General features: G+C 34.9%; 3 protein-coding genes across 3 annotated transcripts; 2 read left to right on the top strand and 1 right to left on the bottom strand.

Annotated features, from left to right (window-relative positions):
• The first annotated feature begins 1902 nt into the window (after positions 1 to 1902).
• LOC137826337 (GDSL esterase/lipase At4g10955-like) lies at positions 1903 to 4644 on the top strand. The gene is made up of 2 exons (XM_068632269.1): positions 1903 to 2167; positions 3394 to 4644. The coding sequence occupies exons 1-2, from the start codon at positions 2061 to 2063 to the stop codon at positions 4373 to 4375; spliced, it is 1089 nt and encodes a 362-aa protein (XP_068488370.1). The 5' UTR covers positions 1903 to 2060; the 3' UTR covers positions 4376 to 4644.
• Positions 4645 to 10235: 5591 nt separating this feature from the next.
• On the top strand, positions 10236 to 13029 carry LOC137826336 (uncharacterized). Its single transcript, XM_068632268.1, has 2 exons — positions 10236 to 10379; positions 10814 to 13029. Exons 1-2 carry the CDS (start codon positions 10285 to 10287, stop codon positions 12867 to 12869), a joined length of 2151 nt encoding a protein of 716 aa, XP_068488369.1. The 5' UTR covers positions 10236 to 10284; the 3' UTR covers positions 12870 to 13029.
• A 478-nt stretch (positions 13030 to 13507) lies between these two features.
• LOC137823574 (conserved oligomeric Golgi complex subunit 5) lies at positions 13508 to 18349 on the bottom strand. The gene is made up of 3 exons (XM_068628762.1): positions 17140 to 18349; positions 15503 to 15976; positions 13508 to 14810 (listed from the first exon to the last, which is right to left on the bottom strand). The coding sequence occupies exons 1-3, from the start codon at positions 18217 to 18219 to the stop codon at positions 13872 to 13874; spliced, it is 2493 nt and encodes an 830-aa protein (XP_068484863.1). The 5' UTR covers positions 18220 to 18349; the 3' UTR covers positions 13508 to 13871.
• Between the last annotated feature and the right edge of the window lie 673 nt (positions 18350 to 19022).

Raw genomic sequence — 19022 nt, 5'->3', positions numbered from 1 at the left:
ATATATATATATATATATATATAATAGAAAAAACTAAAAAATACAGATGCACAGCGTGTGTTTCCGTGGTTTATCTAAACTGGATGGTAAATTTTCATTTAATGTGTTAAAATATTAAACTATTATTTTTCTTATAAAATATTAAATTTTCAGATGAAACTTTTTAAAAATACCTCAGAATTATTTTTTTTCCTGCTAAAAAACTACTAAATGGGTGACCTGCATACCTTTAATATCACGCTTATTATTGGTTTGGTTTAAACGATTTAAGAAGGAGAAATTTGAGAGATATTTGAAGTTGCATATAGTTGTGAAATTATAGAATGTTTTCATTATTTATATAATCTTTGTTTCTTCTACGTGGTGGTTTAGTGTTGAGAAACCATACACCTATAATTATATTTTAATAAAAATTAAAAAAACTATAATTTTCTTTTGATCTAGTTAATTTATTGGAATAATCTTTTTAGACATTTTTTTTATTAAAAACATACTTGATATAAATGAATAAAATCATATGTGAATTAAAATCATATTTGATTTTTTTCACAATAAAATTGTCTTTCACATCTTTTACTTTGTCGTGGAACTAAACAAATAAAATAAATTATCCAATTTTTATTATTTTTCTCAGAAAATAAATAAATTATCCAATAATATTCCTTTCTAACACCATCTCTCCAAGAATCACTTTAATGTATAAATTTCAAATGCTTTTATTTTCTAATTATTTATTCTCAAATACTTTGTAAGCCCAATCCTCGATACTAATTTTTAAGTCATTCTATCTACTTCTTTTAATTAATCACTTATAAAAGATGTCTTATTTTTGTACAAAACAAAAAAAAAATAAAACAATAGAATGACATTGGCAGAGAATAAGTTCCAATTCCATTGAAATAAAGCAGTGGTATGCATTCTATCAACTTGTTGGTTCCACAACATTTTTTCAATTTACAATTAAATAAATCACTTTAAAACTTCATTTTTTAGAATACACAAAAATAAAAATAAAAAACATTTGAAAGAATAGAATGCCATGGTAGTGTTTATTTGGAGGAGAATAAGTTCCAATTCCACTGAAAAGCACTTACATAAAGCAACAACAGTATGTATTCTTTGGCTTAGTTAATTTAATTCAAATACAAGTAAAGAAAATGAATATATATATATATATATATATATATATATATTAAGTGTAACAAATTTTCCAAGCAACCATTTTCTTTAACTTTTATTCTTTAATATTTTATATATTATAATTATACTACCGAAAGACCGAATAGTCGATAAGTCCGAACGAACGTGGAAGATATGACAAACCGTGATTAATCATAATTAAGCTAATTTTACTATAAACCATGATTAAAGCACAAATAAACATTCGCCTGAGCCCAAAAGAAGATCCATAACAGTTGAAGCCCAACACAAAGCTATAAATATCATAAGGGACCTTGTGCAAGTAGTAATCTTCTAATTCCTAGTTTATCCATATATTATATCCGAACTGACTTGAGCGTCGGAGCACCTTCGCAGGTACCCCATCCCACCGTTCTTGGAGGACTTGCTAGACAGAGACGCCGAATACAGGAGTTGCAAGGACGAGAAGACGGAAGCTAGAAGAGTCATTCTAAGATGTACCCGAACAATAATCATTACTTTTTTCCACATAATTAGTTTACTTTTGATGGTTTATGTATCATAATTATTAAATTTTTTAAGTGTTTTATTTAATTTTCATATTTTGGCATCACATACATAGAACAAATTGGAAAAAAAAAATATTTTAATATTTGATTATTTTCAGAATTATATTATTTAAATTTAAAAGAAATGGACACCTAAAGCTTTTCACCGCACGTGGACCCAAATATTTCATCAGCCGCGTAACCAAAACCAACCATTGAACGTTGGTTTGGGCAAGTTGGTTTTGAGTGTCAAAAAGGAAACTTTTCCCTTTTCCTTAAGAAGAAGCACACCATCTCTTTCTCCCTTACCATGCAAATGCAAACAACAATACTAAGAAACCAACAAGGTTTGTGCTGTTGTTTACTACGCTAATGGCCAAGCAGGTTGTTCCTCCTCAATCTCACCCATATGCCTTTCATGTCTCTGGTCCTCGCAACTTCACTTCCCTTAATTGGAGGGACCTTATCATTTCAAGTTGGTAATTACCCATTTCAATTCTCTCTTCAATTTGGTCTCTTGCATTTGCTCATTCTTCATCACTCTTTTTTCATCCCTTAACTTTGATGTGGACATTTTTTAAGTTTGCTACTGGTCAATGTTTGTTGGGGTGTTGAAAAGAGAGAAAGCAATATTTTGTACTGTGCGTGGTTTCTCGTGTGAAATGTCTCTGTTTGCTGGTCGATTTTTTAAAATGTTAGCACAATGGGTTGGAACATGTCGGTGTGAAGTTGTAAACTTTGCCAAATGGGTTTCAAAGCTTTGAATTTTCGGTTTCTGATTATTGAAGCAATCATCACGAAATGAAAATATAGCATAATTTATCTGCTGATTTTATTCATCGTATTGAAATAGAAATGGGTTGTTTGGATTCCAAGACCTAAAAGATAGAAATGACTGATTTTCCAAATCTTCAGAGGTTAATGATATATACTTTTATGGTTCTCTTTGCGCTGTTAACCAAGAATCGTTATTTTTTCAATTTCCAAGTTATAATTTTTTGTTCAGTGTCTGTTTGTTGTAATCTTCACCGTGATACCTGATTTCTCAGTTACATTTTTTAAACATTTGGAACAGAATGTTGGGGACCTAATATAGTATTATCATTTTGATTATTTTATACTGAGATTTTGCTTGGATAGAGATTGAACTAGTTTACTTGGCGTTATGAATTAGCTTAATTTGGAGTACCTCGGTTTAACCCAGGCCTGTTTTAGAAAAGTAATAGCTCAGTGTATCCCCTTTCTGAAAGGGACTTCTAAGAAAATCATAGTAACCACTTCTCTTAAATATAATATTTCATTCCCAAATCAAACATGTACATCACAGAACAAAAAAAGCATTTCAAGATTTGCACAGTGGATTTTTTTTAAATTAAAATAACTTCTACTGCTTGGATTGCCTTAGTGGTGTCTGGAACAACATCCAAAAGAGGAAAAAAAGTACATTGCCCTGTAGGTTCTGCTTTAAAGTGATTTCTGACACAACTCCAAACACACCCTTAGAAGTTTTCTTTTCCTCTCTTTTAGAGCTAAATTTTGGTCTATAACATGGATGTTTTATTGTATGAATTTGTTGTTGCCATTAACTCTGGCAAGAGCCCTTTATCCTTCATTAGTCAAATCTGATGGAAAGGTTGCATGGTTTTAGTTTCATTCACATTCTTTAGAAACACACATGAATGCTGATATTGTTAATGTAATGCAGGAAGGATGCAAATTACAAGAGAACTGTCATTGCCTGCTTTATACAGGCAGTATATTTGCTTGAACTTGATAGGCAAGAAAAGAGAACACCTGGAAATACTCTTGCTCCAAATTGGTGGATTCCCTTCAAATACAAGCTTAAACAAACAGTAATTGATGAAAGAGATGGATCCATTTTTGGTGCAATCCTTGAATGGGACAGATCTGCTGCATTGTCTGACTTGATACCAATTAGACCAAGTGGTGCTCCGAGAGCAGTTTTAGCACTAAGAGGAACATTACTCAAAAGCCCTACAATGAGAAGAGATATTGAAGATGACCTCCGTTTTCTTGCTTGGGAAAGCTTGAAGGGTTCTGTGAGGTTTAAAGCAGCTTTGGAGGTACTAAAATTGATTTGTGGAAAATATGGAAGCAACAATGTGTGCATTGCAGGACATTCCTTGGGAGCTGGTTTTGCCCTTCAAGTTGGGAAGGAACTAGCAAAAGAAGGGATTTATGTGGAAGCACATTTGTTTAATCCACCTTCTGTTTCACTAGCCATGAGTTTCAAAACTATTGGAGAAAAGGCTGAGTTTGTGTGGAATAGACTTAAATCCATGCTTCCTTATGGTAATGAAGCACAAATCAGTAACGACGGAGACATAACTTCAGGTGCAGGATTGAAGAGACCATCTGGTTATGGTTTGAAAGATGCTAGTCTGGGGATAGCAAAATGGGTTCCTTATTTGTATGTTAACAATGGTGACTATATATGTTGCTATTACAATGATGGTGGTGGCACAACAAAGGTAAATGTGGGAAGTGCAAAGGGAGAAGTTGCAGCAAAGCTGTTTGTTGTCTCTAAGGAGAAACAAAAGTTTGTTGAGGCTCATGGCCTGGAACAATGGTGGTCAAGTGATGCAGAACTTCAGCAGGTTATCCATAGCAGCAAACTCATAAGCAGGCAGCTTAGATCTTTATACACTGCTACTCTTCCCAGTTAAAGTCATAAGAAAGGGGTTAGATGTAATTTAAAATAAAATAAAACACCACATTTAAGATTTGGCTCCTCTAATAAAATATATGATATAGAATATAAAATTAATTATAACTATAATAATTAATTTTTAATTAATGATTATTATTCTACTTTATCTTCTAAACTATATTTCTCGAGAGTTTTATCTCTACATGTTTCCAAGGAAATAATTTGACACGCGTATGTTGTATTTTATATTTAATTTTATAAACGAAGACAATTTGTTCTAGACAACATTGATGTGGAGTATTTATTATTTTATTGAAAATTAATTTCTAAAATAAGTTTAATCATTTACTTTAAAAGAGGAGGTTTTTATTTATTTATTAACTTTCATATTTGATGACTATTTAGGAAGGGTCACCACGTTGTCAGAAATAATAATTTATCAATAAAGACGGATATCGATTCCACAAGAAACAAATGAATTATTAAATACAATATTCGTTAAATATAAAATAAAACAATTAAAAGTGTATTGAAAGTGGTTGTGTTGGCAATTAGCAAAAAGAAAATAAACAAATAATTTGTCGCTTCAAGTTGGAAAAATAGGGATTAGGTTTCATCTCTCTCATTTTCATGTATTTTGATTAGCATGTTAATAATAAGTTCTTCGATTGAAATTGATGTCTATAAAATTCATTTATATTGATCTCTCGCATATAAAATTATTAAGAATATTTCATAAATATCGATCTCTCGCGTACTTATAAAAACAACTTAGAGTCTCGCTCAGACATTAATAGAAATTAACATTTCAAGTCTATTTCTAGCATTCAAATATGTTAAGTATTGTTGTTTAGGTCAGAACCCTAAAAATACCTCTCAGTCATATTTAAGCAAACATGTCACAACTTTTTAGAAGCAAAACAACAATACCAATAATCAATCAAGAACAAAATATTATATCATATTTAAATATCACCTCAATACATAAGAGTTAAAACAGATTACTCTCAATCACAAAGGGTAAAATTAGTCACGCATACTTCTAGTACCTTTTATTCTCCCAATTGGTTACAAATCACTCAATTGTGTTTTCCTCTCAATCTGTCATACTAGGGTTGTGCCTCTAGCCCCCTATTTAACCTATTTTGCTAGGGTTAGGTGACTTCTTGCGTCGCGTTGATGGGCTTCTTGATAAAACATAAAAAGAGTCCAATTTGTCTGATGCATTCTCGCTTGAGTGAGGAATTTTTGCTCGAGCGAGAAAGGCATTGATTTATGAAAACTTTAGCTCGCTTGAGTGAGATACTCCGCTGCTGAGTTGGACTTTTTTTGCTTTTTTTGTCTGTTTCGGTCCTTCCAGCTTTCTCTTTTTAGCTTATCCTATTCTCTTTAGCTCAACCATATCCATTCTTCTCTAGAAACCTGAAATTAACACCAAATTTGGGAATAAAATGCTCTTATTCAAATAAAGATCATAAAAGATGTATAAATGTATAAATTCATAAATTAGGGATTATTTTATTTTTAATTTAGTAATTAATACTCTTAAGTACCTATATTTTAATATGAAATATTACTGAAATTAGGCACTTATCAATATTCTTACAAGGTCGGTTCGGGTAATGACTTCACGTAAACATTCCTCGGTCTTCACTTTCCTAAGTTTCAGTTTTGGCTTCGATGTTGGTCTCAATCGCTTGATATCGTCTTCACATTCTGACATTGAAGTCAATGTTCTTTTTAGATATAGGAATTGGTATTTAAATTAGAATAAACCTTTTTTTATTTAGGATATTTATTTATTCATACTAATTTTTACGGATTTATACTTGTATGGATTTAAAAAAAATAAAATCAAAATACTCCTTAATTGCAGTTTCAGGAATGTTTAAGTGTAATATCATTGCTAATCAAATTTAATTATTTGAAGAGATGCATAACATTTAAGTGTGTCGGGAGTATGTTGTGCGTCCTTATTATTGGGGAATCGTCGTCCCAATATTGTTGTCGAGATATATCTCAGCCTATCAATGTTATCTCAACATTATATAGTAGATTACCCCGAAACTCGAATGAGTTTATGAAGAGACTTTTGAGAAGAAATATTTGTTTTCCTTATCAAAACCCTATCGACTTTGGGTGGTGTACTGTCTCCCAGGCTCGAGGAGGAAAAATCCTTTGAAGAGTCTAGAATATGCTGAAGGCATTGGTATTGGGCATGTCAAGGATGTGAAAGGTCGTTAAATCATAGTCGTTAGAGGGGAAACAATATGATAGTTGGGAGGTCGTGAGGGTTCATTTGCTCTGTGTCTCCTTATGTTTATAAATCATGGACTTTGTGGTTATTTACATCACTGTCATTCACTATATTTTTGTTTGAGATATTTGAGCGTTTTTCATTGAGGTAAATAATGTCTTCTTTCTCTTATGACACTTCTTCTTCGTCGGATGAGTATGAGGATTCGAATAGGTAGACATTTTTGGGGCGTGTGGAATTAATTAGCTTGGTTGGTGAGGGCTCCATTAGTTTTAGTGAATCTCCTGAGGAGCAGGTTGGGAACGACCTTCACGTGAGAAATGATTGCAAGTGGGTTAAATCTTGATGCATAAAATTTTTTCTAAGTATTGGTGGTTGTTCAGAGAAGTTAGAGAAGAATCTATGCGACGCACAAGAATATATCAACATGAGCTCAACTTTAATAAGGCTCTTCATCAGGTGGCCTATTTTTACAAGATCCCTCTTTATGAAAAAACAAATTGATGTCAACAAAGATTTCTACAATGAGGAACTTATTCCTGTTGAAGAGATTTCATACGAGGCGGAGAACTTGGACTCGCCAGCAACTCCTGGGTTGAGTGGAGGGCATGGTTAACTTATAATAACATTGGTTTGTTTTTGTTATTTTGTGTTCGTATTAATTTTGTGGCTTACACCTTTATTTTAACTTTTTATTTTGTAAATGAGTAGTTAGTGTTTAGATTCTTTTTCGAACTTTAATGAATCATAAGAACTTTTTAGCTTTTCTTATTTGGAGAATGTATATTTGAATTTTTGTTTCATTTAATCATTTATTTCTTTGGAAAATGCTTGTAAATATAGTTTTAATTTTTGCATTCAGTTTGTTAGGTAGGGTTAACATTCGTGACCTTCTTGATTATATATCTATCTTTATGGAGGCTTTTCCACCGAGGTGTTAGTATATAGTTGTCTCATCTAGAATCATCTCAACATATAATCAATATGTATTTATTCTTATTATTATTTTATTTATCGCTTACGGGGAGGTCTTGTTGGATAGAATAATATTGCAGACTCTGGATGTTGGTGACATGCATTAATTAGTCATTGGTGACTTCTTGGTAGGGATTCACTTTCGTGAAAGCTTCCTTAACTATCAAGTTTTATTTGGTAGGTTGTTTTAGTTCTTGATAGGGATTCATTTGTATGAAAGTTTTCTTGACAAAGAAGTTTTGACTTTATATTCTCAGCAAGGATTCACCTATGTGAAAGCTTTCTTGGCTAAGAAGTGCTAGTGCTTTAAAGAGTAATGTGTTATGAGAAAAGAACTTGTTTTTTTAAGACCAAATCTTTATTATTGTTGGCGCATCATTTAAACCTCCTCGAACAAAATCATCCATAGGAAAGAGTACACCTTGATTACATATTTTTACAGCAATACAATTTTAAATGACTTGCGTTCCATGTTTTTGAGATGTATCTTCCATCGAATTGTTTAATCGATAAGCTCCATTATGTAGATATTCTTTTACTCAGAAAGGACCCTTTGAGTTTGGTGCACATTTTTCGTCATTAGAGTCTTTGCATGCCTTATTTCTCATTCCCACACCAATACTCCTTCCTTGAATGATCTAGGCTTGGCTTTTTCGTTGTAACGTTGAGTTGTTCTTTGTTTACAAACTTCCTCCCATATTTTTCCCCTATCATGTTTTTTTTCCACGAGGTCTAACTCAGTCCTTAGTCATTTATTGTTAAGCTGAAGATTAGTGAGGTCGTAGTGAATGGTAGGTTCTCCGACCTCAACTGGTAGTAGCATAACGTTTATCTGTAAGTGAGATTATATGATGATTCCCCGATGGATGAGTGTGGGATACTCGATGATAATATCTTAGCAAAAAGGGGATCTTTGACATAGAATTGTTTGTTGATGTGTTCGACTATGAGTTGTGAATCACTTCGACACTTCATATGTTGTGTTACCATGTCCTTTTCCAATTTCCAATAGTTGTCATATTATGAGCATCTAGTACTCGTCTTGGTTGTTCGATGTCTTGAATTCAAATCATATGGACTATTTTATCCTGGGATCCCTGGATCCCTCCAAAACTATTCCTGAGCCAATCTTTTTTTGATTGGATGATTCATCCACATATAAATAGTACCCACATTCCTTCCTCATGTTGTCCTCCTTATATCTCGGACACGAAGTCTGCTAAACATTGTGATTTTATAGGTCCCCCTTGGTTCATACTTAATGTTAAATTCTGACAAGTGAACCAACAATGCGATCATTCATCCTACCGACTTCAGTGTTCAGAGGACTTTGCATATAGGACAATCAGACTTGAATGTGATCTAGTGACTTTGAAAGTATGACCAAAGTCTCCTAGTCGTGGACAAGCACCAAGACCACCTTCTCGAGGAGTTGGTATCTGACCTCATGCTCTTGGCTAACGAAGTAAATAAATTTTTGCTTGATGATCTTTTATATCAATGGGACACTAACCACTTTATATATTAAGAAGTAGACAAGGAGTTTGCATCCAAGATATGTTTTCGAAAGACGAGTGAGAATTATATAACAATTTTGACAGTTGAAAATGTTACTTCACATGTGTCGTTCCATTTTAAAACTCTTAACTTTTTCATCAACTTTAAGATTGGTTTTATTTTTTTAGACATTGACATCAGACGACATATATGACATATACATGATTTTATATTTTATGTTCCCTATTTCAAATAAAATGTCAAGAGATTAATAAAATTTAATACAATTATTTTTTTTCTCAATATACCTAAAATTTATTTATTTTTCTTATGATTAAGAGTGAAAATAAAAGTTACGAAACTCATAATAAATTTTAAAAATATACTTATATCTTTTATATAAATTAATTAAATAATAAAAGATATAGACTATAATTGGTAAAATAGAAATTAATAGTAATAAAAGTGTTTAATTAAGTTAATCTCAATACTGAAATTAAGGATAAAAAAACGCAAGAATAAACTTTATATATGGATTAACTAGTTGGAAAATGGAGACAAATAAGAAAATACTGGTATTCAAAGCAGTGCTTCCAAGTCCCATCCTAACTTTATTGGAAAATGAAAAGAAGCTTCCGTTAAGTCAGTCTAATAGACAACGTTTAAAAATTGTAGATAATCATATCTTGAAATTTCTACTAATTCATATAACCCTTTAATAACTATATATTATTATTTTATTTTGAAGTTTTATTTATTTATTATTATTTGAATACAATATATTATTATTAAAATATTTATCAGTTAGTTCTTTGTATCAAAAGTGGAATGTTAAAATATTTTGTTTTGAAGTTTTGAGAATCACATAACTACTCTGAGAATAAGCTTTCAAGAAAATATAATTATTAAAATAAATAAAATTTTATAATTATTAAGAAAAAGAGAAAAAGTAGGCTAAAATAACGGTGTCAAGTGTATAATTTTACTGTAAAAATATAAGTACTTTTTAAAAAAAACGTATATAAAAATGAATGTAGACTTTTTACCGTATATTTTTTTTTATCAGCTTTTACCCTATACATGCAATAGTGCAAAGCGCGTAAGAATAGAAAAAACAGATAAAGTTGCAGTACACTGATATGATTTCACTCTGAACCATCTTGTACACAGCAATTTGGACTCATTGGCACACTGTGATGGTGCTTCCACCTGAAAGTCAGCTTGATAGCAACCCAGATGGCCCTCCCAACTTCAGAAGCCTCACTTGGAGAGACCTTATCAATTCTTGCTGGTCAGTTCTCAGATTAGTTTTGTCTTTCACTCATGCATTTTATAATCCTTGACAACACTTTGTTGCTCCTTGGTAGTAAAAGCATGTGCCATTTCTTGTTTTGTAAGTCCCAAGGTTTTTTTTTTTATTCATTTTGAGGATGTCAGCACAATGGGTTGCAACACGGGTATAAAGTTTCAAACTTTTCCAAATGGGTTCTCATGTTTTCTAATAGGTGATATGAATTTACTCCAAAAAAGAGAACGTTTTATATTAGTCTCTAAAACATAAAATCTAATACTGGTCCCTCATTTATAAAAGGTATTTCACCTGGTCCTCCTTATCTTTTAGCAAATGTTCATAAATGAGAGACAAAAAAAGAGGATTTATTTTTGAGGGACAGAGACAGATATTATGTACGTGGACGTTGCTAATAATTATTTTGTCCTGTGCAGGAAGGATGCAGATTATAAACGTGTGGCCATGGCTCGGCTTGTAAAGGCAGTTTACATGCTTGAACTTGATAGGCAGGAGAACAGAACACAGGAAAATGCTCTTGCTCCAAGTTGGTGGATGCCCTTGAAGTACAAGCTCACCCACAAATTGATTGATAAAAGAGATGGATCTATTTTTGGTGCAATATTTGAATGGGATAGATCTGCAGCATTGGCCGACTTTATACCAATTAGACCAAATGGTGCACCTAAAGCTGTTTTGGCACTCAGAGGAACATTACTCAGAAGCCATACCAGGCGAAGAGATATTGAAGATGACATCCGTTTTGCTGCTTGGGAAAGCTTGAAGGGCTCTTTCAGGTTTAAAGAAACTTTGGAGGCACTGCTATCAGTTTCTGATAAACATGGAAGCAGGAATGTTTGCATTGCAGGGCATTCCTTGGGGGCTGGATTTGGTCTTCAGGTGGGAAAGGAACTAGCAAAAGAAGGGATTAATGTGGAGGCACATCTATTTAATCCACCTTCTGTTTCACTAGCCATGAATATTGGATATATTGGAGAGAAGGCAGAATATGTCTGGAATGGACTTAAATCTATGTTTGCATCAGGTAATGAACTTCAAGGTAGCAATGATGGGCACAAGACTTATGGTATAAGTGTGAAGCGATTTAAGCGTCGGTTATCAAGTATGATGGATGCTGGTTTTGGTGTTGGAAATAGGGTTCCTCATTTGTATATTAACAGCAATGACTATATCAGTTGTCTTTACTTTTATACTGATGGAACCAGAGAGATCACAGACAATGAAAATATGGTTCCTGCAGATGGAGAAAATGTAGCGAAGTTGTTTGTTGTCTCGAAGAAAAACCAGGAATTTCTTGAGGCGCATAGCCTGAAACAATGGTTGTCAAGTGATGCAGAACTTGAGCAGGATATCCATAATTGCAAACTCATGAGCAAGCAACTTACGTCTTTGAACATTGCTACACCTTCACTACTAATACTTTTACTTTATCCACATTTTGTTTCATTTGCCACGACTCACATTAACATTAGAGAAACGACTGATTACGTCTGGAATATACTAAAATCTGTGCCCCTTTCTAGTGGAAAAACCCAAGTCAGCAATGATGGAGACAATACTTTTGGTGTAGGTTTGAAGGGTTGGATACCGCAGTTTTCTCGCTTGAAGGATGCTAGCTTTTGGGTGGTGAAATGTGTTTCTTATCTGAATGTTTACAACAAGAATGATGGCACAAGAGAAAAGATGATGGAGGAGAATAAGGATCCTACAACTCGGCAACTTAGAGCAAAGTGGTTTGTTGATTCCAAAGAAAAACATGAATTTCTTGCAGCTCATGGCCTAGAACAATGGTGGCCAAGTGATGCCGAACTTCTGCAAACTATCCATGATAGGGAACACATACGCGGAAAGTTTAGGCATTTATACACCAGTAGTACTCATTGGGAAGCAACACAGTTATTAAATCCACCTTTTGTTACACTTGCTGTGAATCTCAGTAAAATTGGAGAAAGGCAAGAATTTATCTGGAAATGGAATATTCTTAAATCTATGCTTCCTTCGAGTAGTGAAACTCAAGGGAGCATTAGCAATGATAGGGACAAGAGTTCAGAAGTAGAATTGAAGAGTTGGATACCTCAGTTATCTAGCTTGAAGGATGCTGGTTTTGCAGTGGGCAAATGGGTTCCTCATATGTATAGTAACAGCAGTGACTATGTAAGCAGGCAACTTAGATCATTATACTCATCGACACCTTCTCAAGTATCTCATCTATTCAATCTGCCTTCTATTGTACCAGACATGAGTCATAGAAATACTAGAGAAGAGGTAGGATTTGTCTGCGAAACTCAGGATGACAATGACAAGATATCAGGTACTGATTTGAAGAGTTGGATACCTCAATTATCTTTCTTGAAGGATACTGGCTTTGGAGTGAGCAATTGGATTTCTCAACTGTATGCTCGCAAGAGTAATGACACAGTAGAGAATATGGATGTAGGTCCTTCGCACGTAGCACAAGGAAAGCCAAGTTGATAATGGATTTTGTAGATTACTTTAAAAGATCTTAGTTCCACCATACTTGATTTTATTTGCTTTCAAGTCTTTATATGCCGTTTCAAAAAAGCTTTTGAACAGAAGTAGGAGTATAGGCGCACACCTGGACATTTGCTCAACTGGGCCTGTTTAGGAACAATATCGATTTCTGTGCCTTTCACAGCTTACTCTTTTACGAAAGAACCGGGCTTCAATTAATTTATTTTACCATCGTGAGAAGAGAATTCCTAATAATAATTAAAGAAATCCTCTTTCTGTTGTAAGGTGAATGGCATGTGATTGAATTGATATCACTCTTAATAAAAATGTCGTTTCTTTCCTATAATATAATTAAGGGTAGAAAAAAATCCAAATTGCCATATCCAATCTATAATTATCCAAATTCATTTAAATGGATTTATTTCAAATCCAAATCTATATTTTTGGATTTTAACTCCAATCCATTTAATTGGATATGGTTGAAAAAAGCTTTACATCCCTTTAATTAGCCTTCACTATTATAAAACATAGCATACGTTACCGATACTTCGATAGGATCTTCTAGTTTATATTAAAAACAATAGCATATACTTTAACATATAGTTTACACCATATGTGGAGAGATTTGCAAACCTAGATAAAGAATGATAAAATAATCTATCACATATTAATCACGACGAGTATACTACAGCACTTGTTTCTGTCTTCCATCAAGAATCTATATTTCTCTACATTGAATATAACAACAATTAATCAGGAAAATGGAGATTAACCAACAACAGTAATTCCATTTTATAAAAAGAAAGAAAGAGGGAAGAAGAATAGAAATGAAAAAAGGAAAGGGAAAAAAAAATACACACGCTTGTATCTCATGCTTGCTAGCAGAACTAGCAGCCTCTTGATCGTGTTTCCGCAACAAAACCCTTTTTCAACAACTCAAGAAGCAAATATGGGAAGTCGCTGATGTGGTTGAATTTGCTAGACTACAAATTATTTACTGGATCAAGACTTTGAGGAAGTCTGATCCTTTTCAATCAAGGAGGAGCCCAATTGAAGCATGAGAGGATAAACAGGGCTAAACTCCTTATCCCCTCTGCTCCTCACATTTGTAGCATAATCATCAAGTGTTGCTTTGATGCCCTTCCAGATTTGATCCTCCCATTGAGAATCTAGCCACAACGAATACTGCAATGGTGTTAGTTTGTTTCTTTGCAGTGGTGACTGCAATTCTTCAGGAGCACGGGTATACAGGTGATGAAGTATGACATTAGGTGGCAGATCTTGAAGAAGAGGAGATGATGCAAGATGGGATGTTTCCAAGAAAATAAGTGGACGAAATGCTCTAAGTGCTCGATATGGTGCACCAAGTTGCTCAACAGGGAACAAATTTTGGCCCACAGCTAACTCCAATTCAGCCATATCCCTTGCCATCCTCAACTTGCCTGATTCTGAAAGTGGTCTGACAAGGGAAGCATGTCGGATGAAGAATACTAGAACCCGTGAAGCCATACTCTGGACAAGCCTGGTGGATATGTTTTCTGTCCCAGGACCTACGGAATTTCTGGAAGGCAACAACCTTGATAGAAACTCACTGCGAAAGTGAAGAATGCACTTCTGGAGCTCCTCCATATAAGGTGATGCATTGTTGTCCATAGCAGCATCCATTCCATGCACTCCAAAGTTATGATCATGTATTTGCAATATGCAAGACTCAAGACGATCCAGCATTGCCTGGAATAAAGATGTTACAGAATCACAGGCAACACCATATATTGCACCTAATGAAGCTGACAACACATCTGCAGCAATACTAGGCATTCCTTTAAGCATAGATGATATTCGTGTATGAACATCTTGAAGATGCTGACACAATGTAAAGTTCTTGAGCTGTGCTGGTGTTGCAGGACCACTTACTTGACGTGATTCAGGACCAGTGGAGATCTGCCATAACAATGAAAATGATTAACTAAATTAATTATGTTTATTATATTATAGGCTTCATCCCTTCTCTTGGAATTGTAAATATTGCAAGACTCGCACAGTGAAAGGGGAGGGGAGCCTTTAAGCTCCAGAGGAAACATACAGCATCAGCACTTTTAGGTAGTTTACTACCTATCATCAGTCATTATGTTTCATCATATCATGACCAGTGATAACACTCTCAGGTAGTAATATCAGTAAAATATTGCATACGTCTAGCCAAATTGTTAATTATTTAATACATGTAAGTTAAGTACTTGAATGGTTGCTGATAACCACAACAGTACAAAGTGAATATGATACAGTACAAGACCAATAATACAACACATAAACTCCTAAATGACAGAACAAACTATTGTTTTTCAATAATATTAATAGGAATATAATATATGGATGCAGTCACAATTCATTAATATTAATATAATAGATGCATGCAGCCAAACTGATTTTCCTTCTTCTGTCTACCCGTTCTTTCCTTGTAAAAATATCTTTATTCCAAAAATGTAAAAGTTATATTACAGCTAACTTGGTAGCCTTCCTAAAAACCCATGAGCTAGATAGCATCAAATTCTTTTCTTAGCCAATTAATGTAGTGCTTAAAAATCTAATGAACAGCATAGAACACCTTTGATACTATAATGTCATATGTTTACCTGGTATTCAGCCCGTTCTGCAAGAAGAATTAAAACCTTGCCAATTTCGCGCAAAACAAGAAGAGTTAAACGTGCATCCACCTGAACAGCTTCTATCTCTTCCTGAATGCGTGTTATAATCCTTGATATTTGTTCCTTGGAGGGTACACTACCACGGCTAGACATTGGAAATACAGAATTCACTAGATCTGAAAGGCGACCCAAGCAATGAGCCAAAAATGCATTCTGGAATATTTCAATGGCTGAAATTATCTGCTCTTTCCCAGACGAATTGATAGCTGGTAATACTCCTTTGACATCTGTGTCATGTGAAATTCTTTCAAGTAGATTCTCTATCATGGAATAAAGCTTTGGATATCCCATTGTAAAAATCTCTTTAACAAAACTTGATGCAGTGAAAGCAGACTTCATTTGGTTGGCAAAAGCCTTTGCAATGGCCTCCCAAACTCGTTCTGTTAGCATGGGATCACCTTCCTATGCAGCAGCAGGCACCATTAGAAAATTAGAAAAATATCCAATACAAATTAGGAAGTGTGAACAATGAAGACTGAATACTGTGAAGTATAATAAATAATTAAGACTGAAGCCCAGGAACTAGGAAGTCCATTAAATCTGTTTATTTTCACATGGTATGAGATAGAAAAAAGTTTCAAACCTTAGACAAAATACCTCATCAAAAAAATCAAATCATCTTCTTTGTGCATCTAAAATATTGATCACCTTATTGCTAGTAAATCTCATCTCATACAATTCAATGCAATCCATACCCATTTAGTGGGTTAATGCATCAGAAGAGAATGCGCATGCATGCTATTTTATCATTTCTCTATCTTGCATCCTATACAGTTCATTTGAAGATAGAAGGTCTCGGACAATATAATGTTGCATAAAGCTGGAAGCATATTTACATAATTGTACAGAAATGCAAAACAACAAGCAATCAAGCTTGCTCTATTTACTTCCTCCTCTTCACTTATATAGGTAGTAGTAATACAGTATGGTCACCCCCTCGCATCTGTTAACCATGACTTTACAGCATCACAGGAGAATAGAAGACCACAAAACAGGAAAGATTTGGAAGACTGGCAACGATTTGTATTTCACAGCAAATTATTAATTGAAAAACAAGAAGAATGAAGTATAAAGTTATTGGCTTAAATTAGTGCAATACATTCAGAGGTCTTGCCATGTCAGTTTCTTCAGAAATTAACAATTATTGACTTGATTCAAACTTCTAACATAATCCGCTGCTTTTAGCCAGAGAAGCACACACAATAATTGTTTCCAAATACAATACTGATCAAATCAGATGTGTAAAAAACTGAACGTAAAGCAATCTGTTTGAGCTCACAATTTCTAGAAGTTCCAAGCTTCAACAATTCCAACACCAAGATTTGGCTCACCATATTGTGTAAGCCAAGGGTTTTTGTTAGACAACTATATTATATTGGTAAATTGATTATACCAAGGAAGCCCCAACATTATCACAAAATAGTATCCATCATCTACGTATCAAACTTTGGGGACAAACAATCCTTTCAAGTGTCAGTGTTATGGATACAGATAGGCATATATGAATCCAAGCAACAACATAATTTCCTTCTGATACTACAAAAACAATAACCAGTGAGCCTCACCTGAATGACCTCATCAAGCAACAAAACATGGCTAAATGGATCCCGTTTCTTGGAGAGCACCCTCTGCAAATGCCACACAGCAACAGCAATAGAATGCAACTGATCCATGCAACTCCCCAACCTGTGCCACAAAGCCTCTCTAGCCTTAGCTCCTCCTCCAATGTGGGGCGTTCCAGAACTTCTAATCCCACCGGGACCGTATCCACTTCCACCCGTAACAGCCTTCATATCCAACGCCACACTCACACTCTTAGCACCCAAACCCTTGTACTTATTCACCACCTGCTCCACAGTGACCTTCAATTCTCCGAGATTGTAGAAAACCTGCAACCCTGTTCCAACCTCGGCCTGGTTCAACCCTTCCATTCCGCGTTCCAGAACCTTCATCGCCTCGCTCCGAACCAAATCTCCGGTCTCCCTAACCCAAACAATCTCTTCGTCGACGGCGTCGATGCCACCAAGGTCGTACTCGTCGCACAGGCTTAAGATTTCGTAGTGCAGCTGCGCTGCCTTGGCGAGATCGAGTTTTTCGGGGTCAGCGGCCATGAGATCGCGAAGCTTCTTGGAGAGGCGGAGGGCGCGGATCGAATGCTGCAGGAGCTCTGTGGTAAGGTGGAGGTTGGAGAGCTGAGTGGTTTTGGCGGTGACGGCGCGGTGCGGGTCGGAGAGCTCGGAACGGAGGCGGCGGACGGAGGACTGGAGCGAGGAGAGCGAGGATCGGAGAGTGGAGAGAGCGTGGTCGGCGTGGTGGAGGGAGGAGAGCTGCGAGAGGAGATCGTGGTGCCGCGAGAGGACCTCCGAGCGGAGCTGGTTCTCGAGGAGGCGGATCGCGTGGTGGAGCTTCTCGGCGGTGGAGGCCGGGGATCCAGAGGAGAGGGCGGCGGAGGAGAAGGAGGTGGAGGAGAAGGACGGGGAGAGGAAGGCGGAGAAGATGGGATCCAAGGCGAGAGAATCGAGGGCCGAGGACGTCGGGGTGGTGACGCTCGCAGCGCCGGCGGAGGGACTCTTGAAGGTGGAGAGGCGTTGCATCGGGGATGCGCCGGCGGATACCGGCGACCTTGCCGCCGCTGGTGACGCCATTGTGATTTTGTTTTGCGAGCGAAGAAGGCCCTCCTCTTTACCACACTGCACACACTAAAGAAGTTAGTGTCTTTCTTTTTTTTCATGTAACTTCTTTTAAGTGTCTCTAATTTTTTTATACATATAATTTACTCATTATTATTATTATTCATCTTCATACTAGATTGTTATTTTTTTTAATGATTTTATTTGAATTTAGTATCCCATTTTCCTATTTATTACAAAAGAGCTGTTTTCCAAATAAATTGTGGAGTATAATAATTTTAAGACTTAATTTTGTTCTTAATCTTAATTTGTAAATTTCACTGAATTTATTTTTTGGTCTTTCAAAGTAAGAGACAACAAAATATTTTAGTTTGTCAAATTTTAAGACTAAAATGACTATTTTCAAATATAAAAAATTAAAATGATTATTTTCTTTATAAAACAAAGAAACTAAAATATAGGTTTTATAATCTACTTTCATGATTTTTGTAATACTTTTTCAATTATTCTATCCATTTTTCTCCCATGTCAATCTCTTTTACACCTTACAAAATTGGGATTGGGTCACACATGGCTGTGGGATACCAAATCAAGTGTTTTATGGCGTCTTCTCTTTTCTACTTCTTCATTTGTTAATTTTATTGTAGTGATGTGATGATTAAAAGTTGGACAATAATTTTTTTATTTATTTCATTTTTAAGGATGGACAAAAAAATCGATTTCGATGCATTTTTTTGAAACTTTCTAAAATCAATTATCTTGTGCTTTAATTAGTATTAAGTTTCCTCTGAGATAGAAAAAAAAAATAGTGAATTGAG

The sequence above is a fragment of the Phaseolus vulgaris genome, chromosome 8 (assembly GCF_000499845.2).
Source record: "Phaseolus vulgaris cultivar G19833 chromosome 8, P. vulgaris v2.0, whole genome shotgun sequence".
In the NCBI taxonomy this organism is placed as follows: domain Eukaryota; kingdom Viridiplantae; phylum Streptophyta; class Magnoliopsida; order Fabales; family Fabaceae; genus Phaseolus; species Phaseolus vulgaris.
This window is presented reverse-complemented; position numbering and strand designations above follow the sequence as displayed.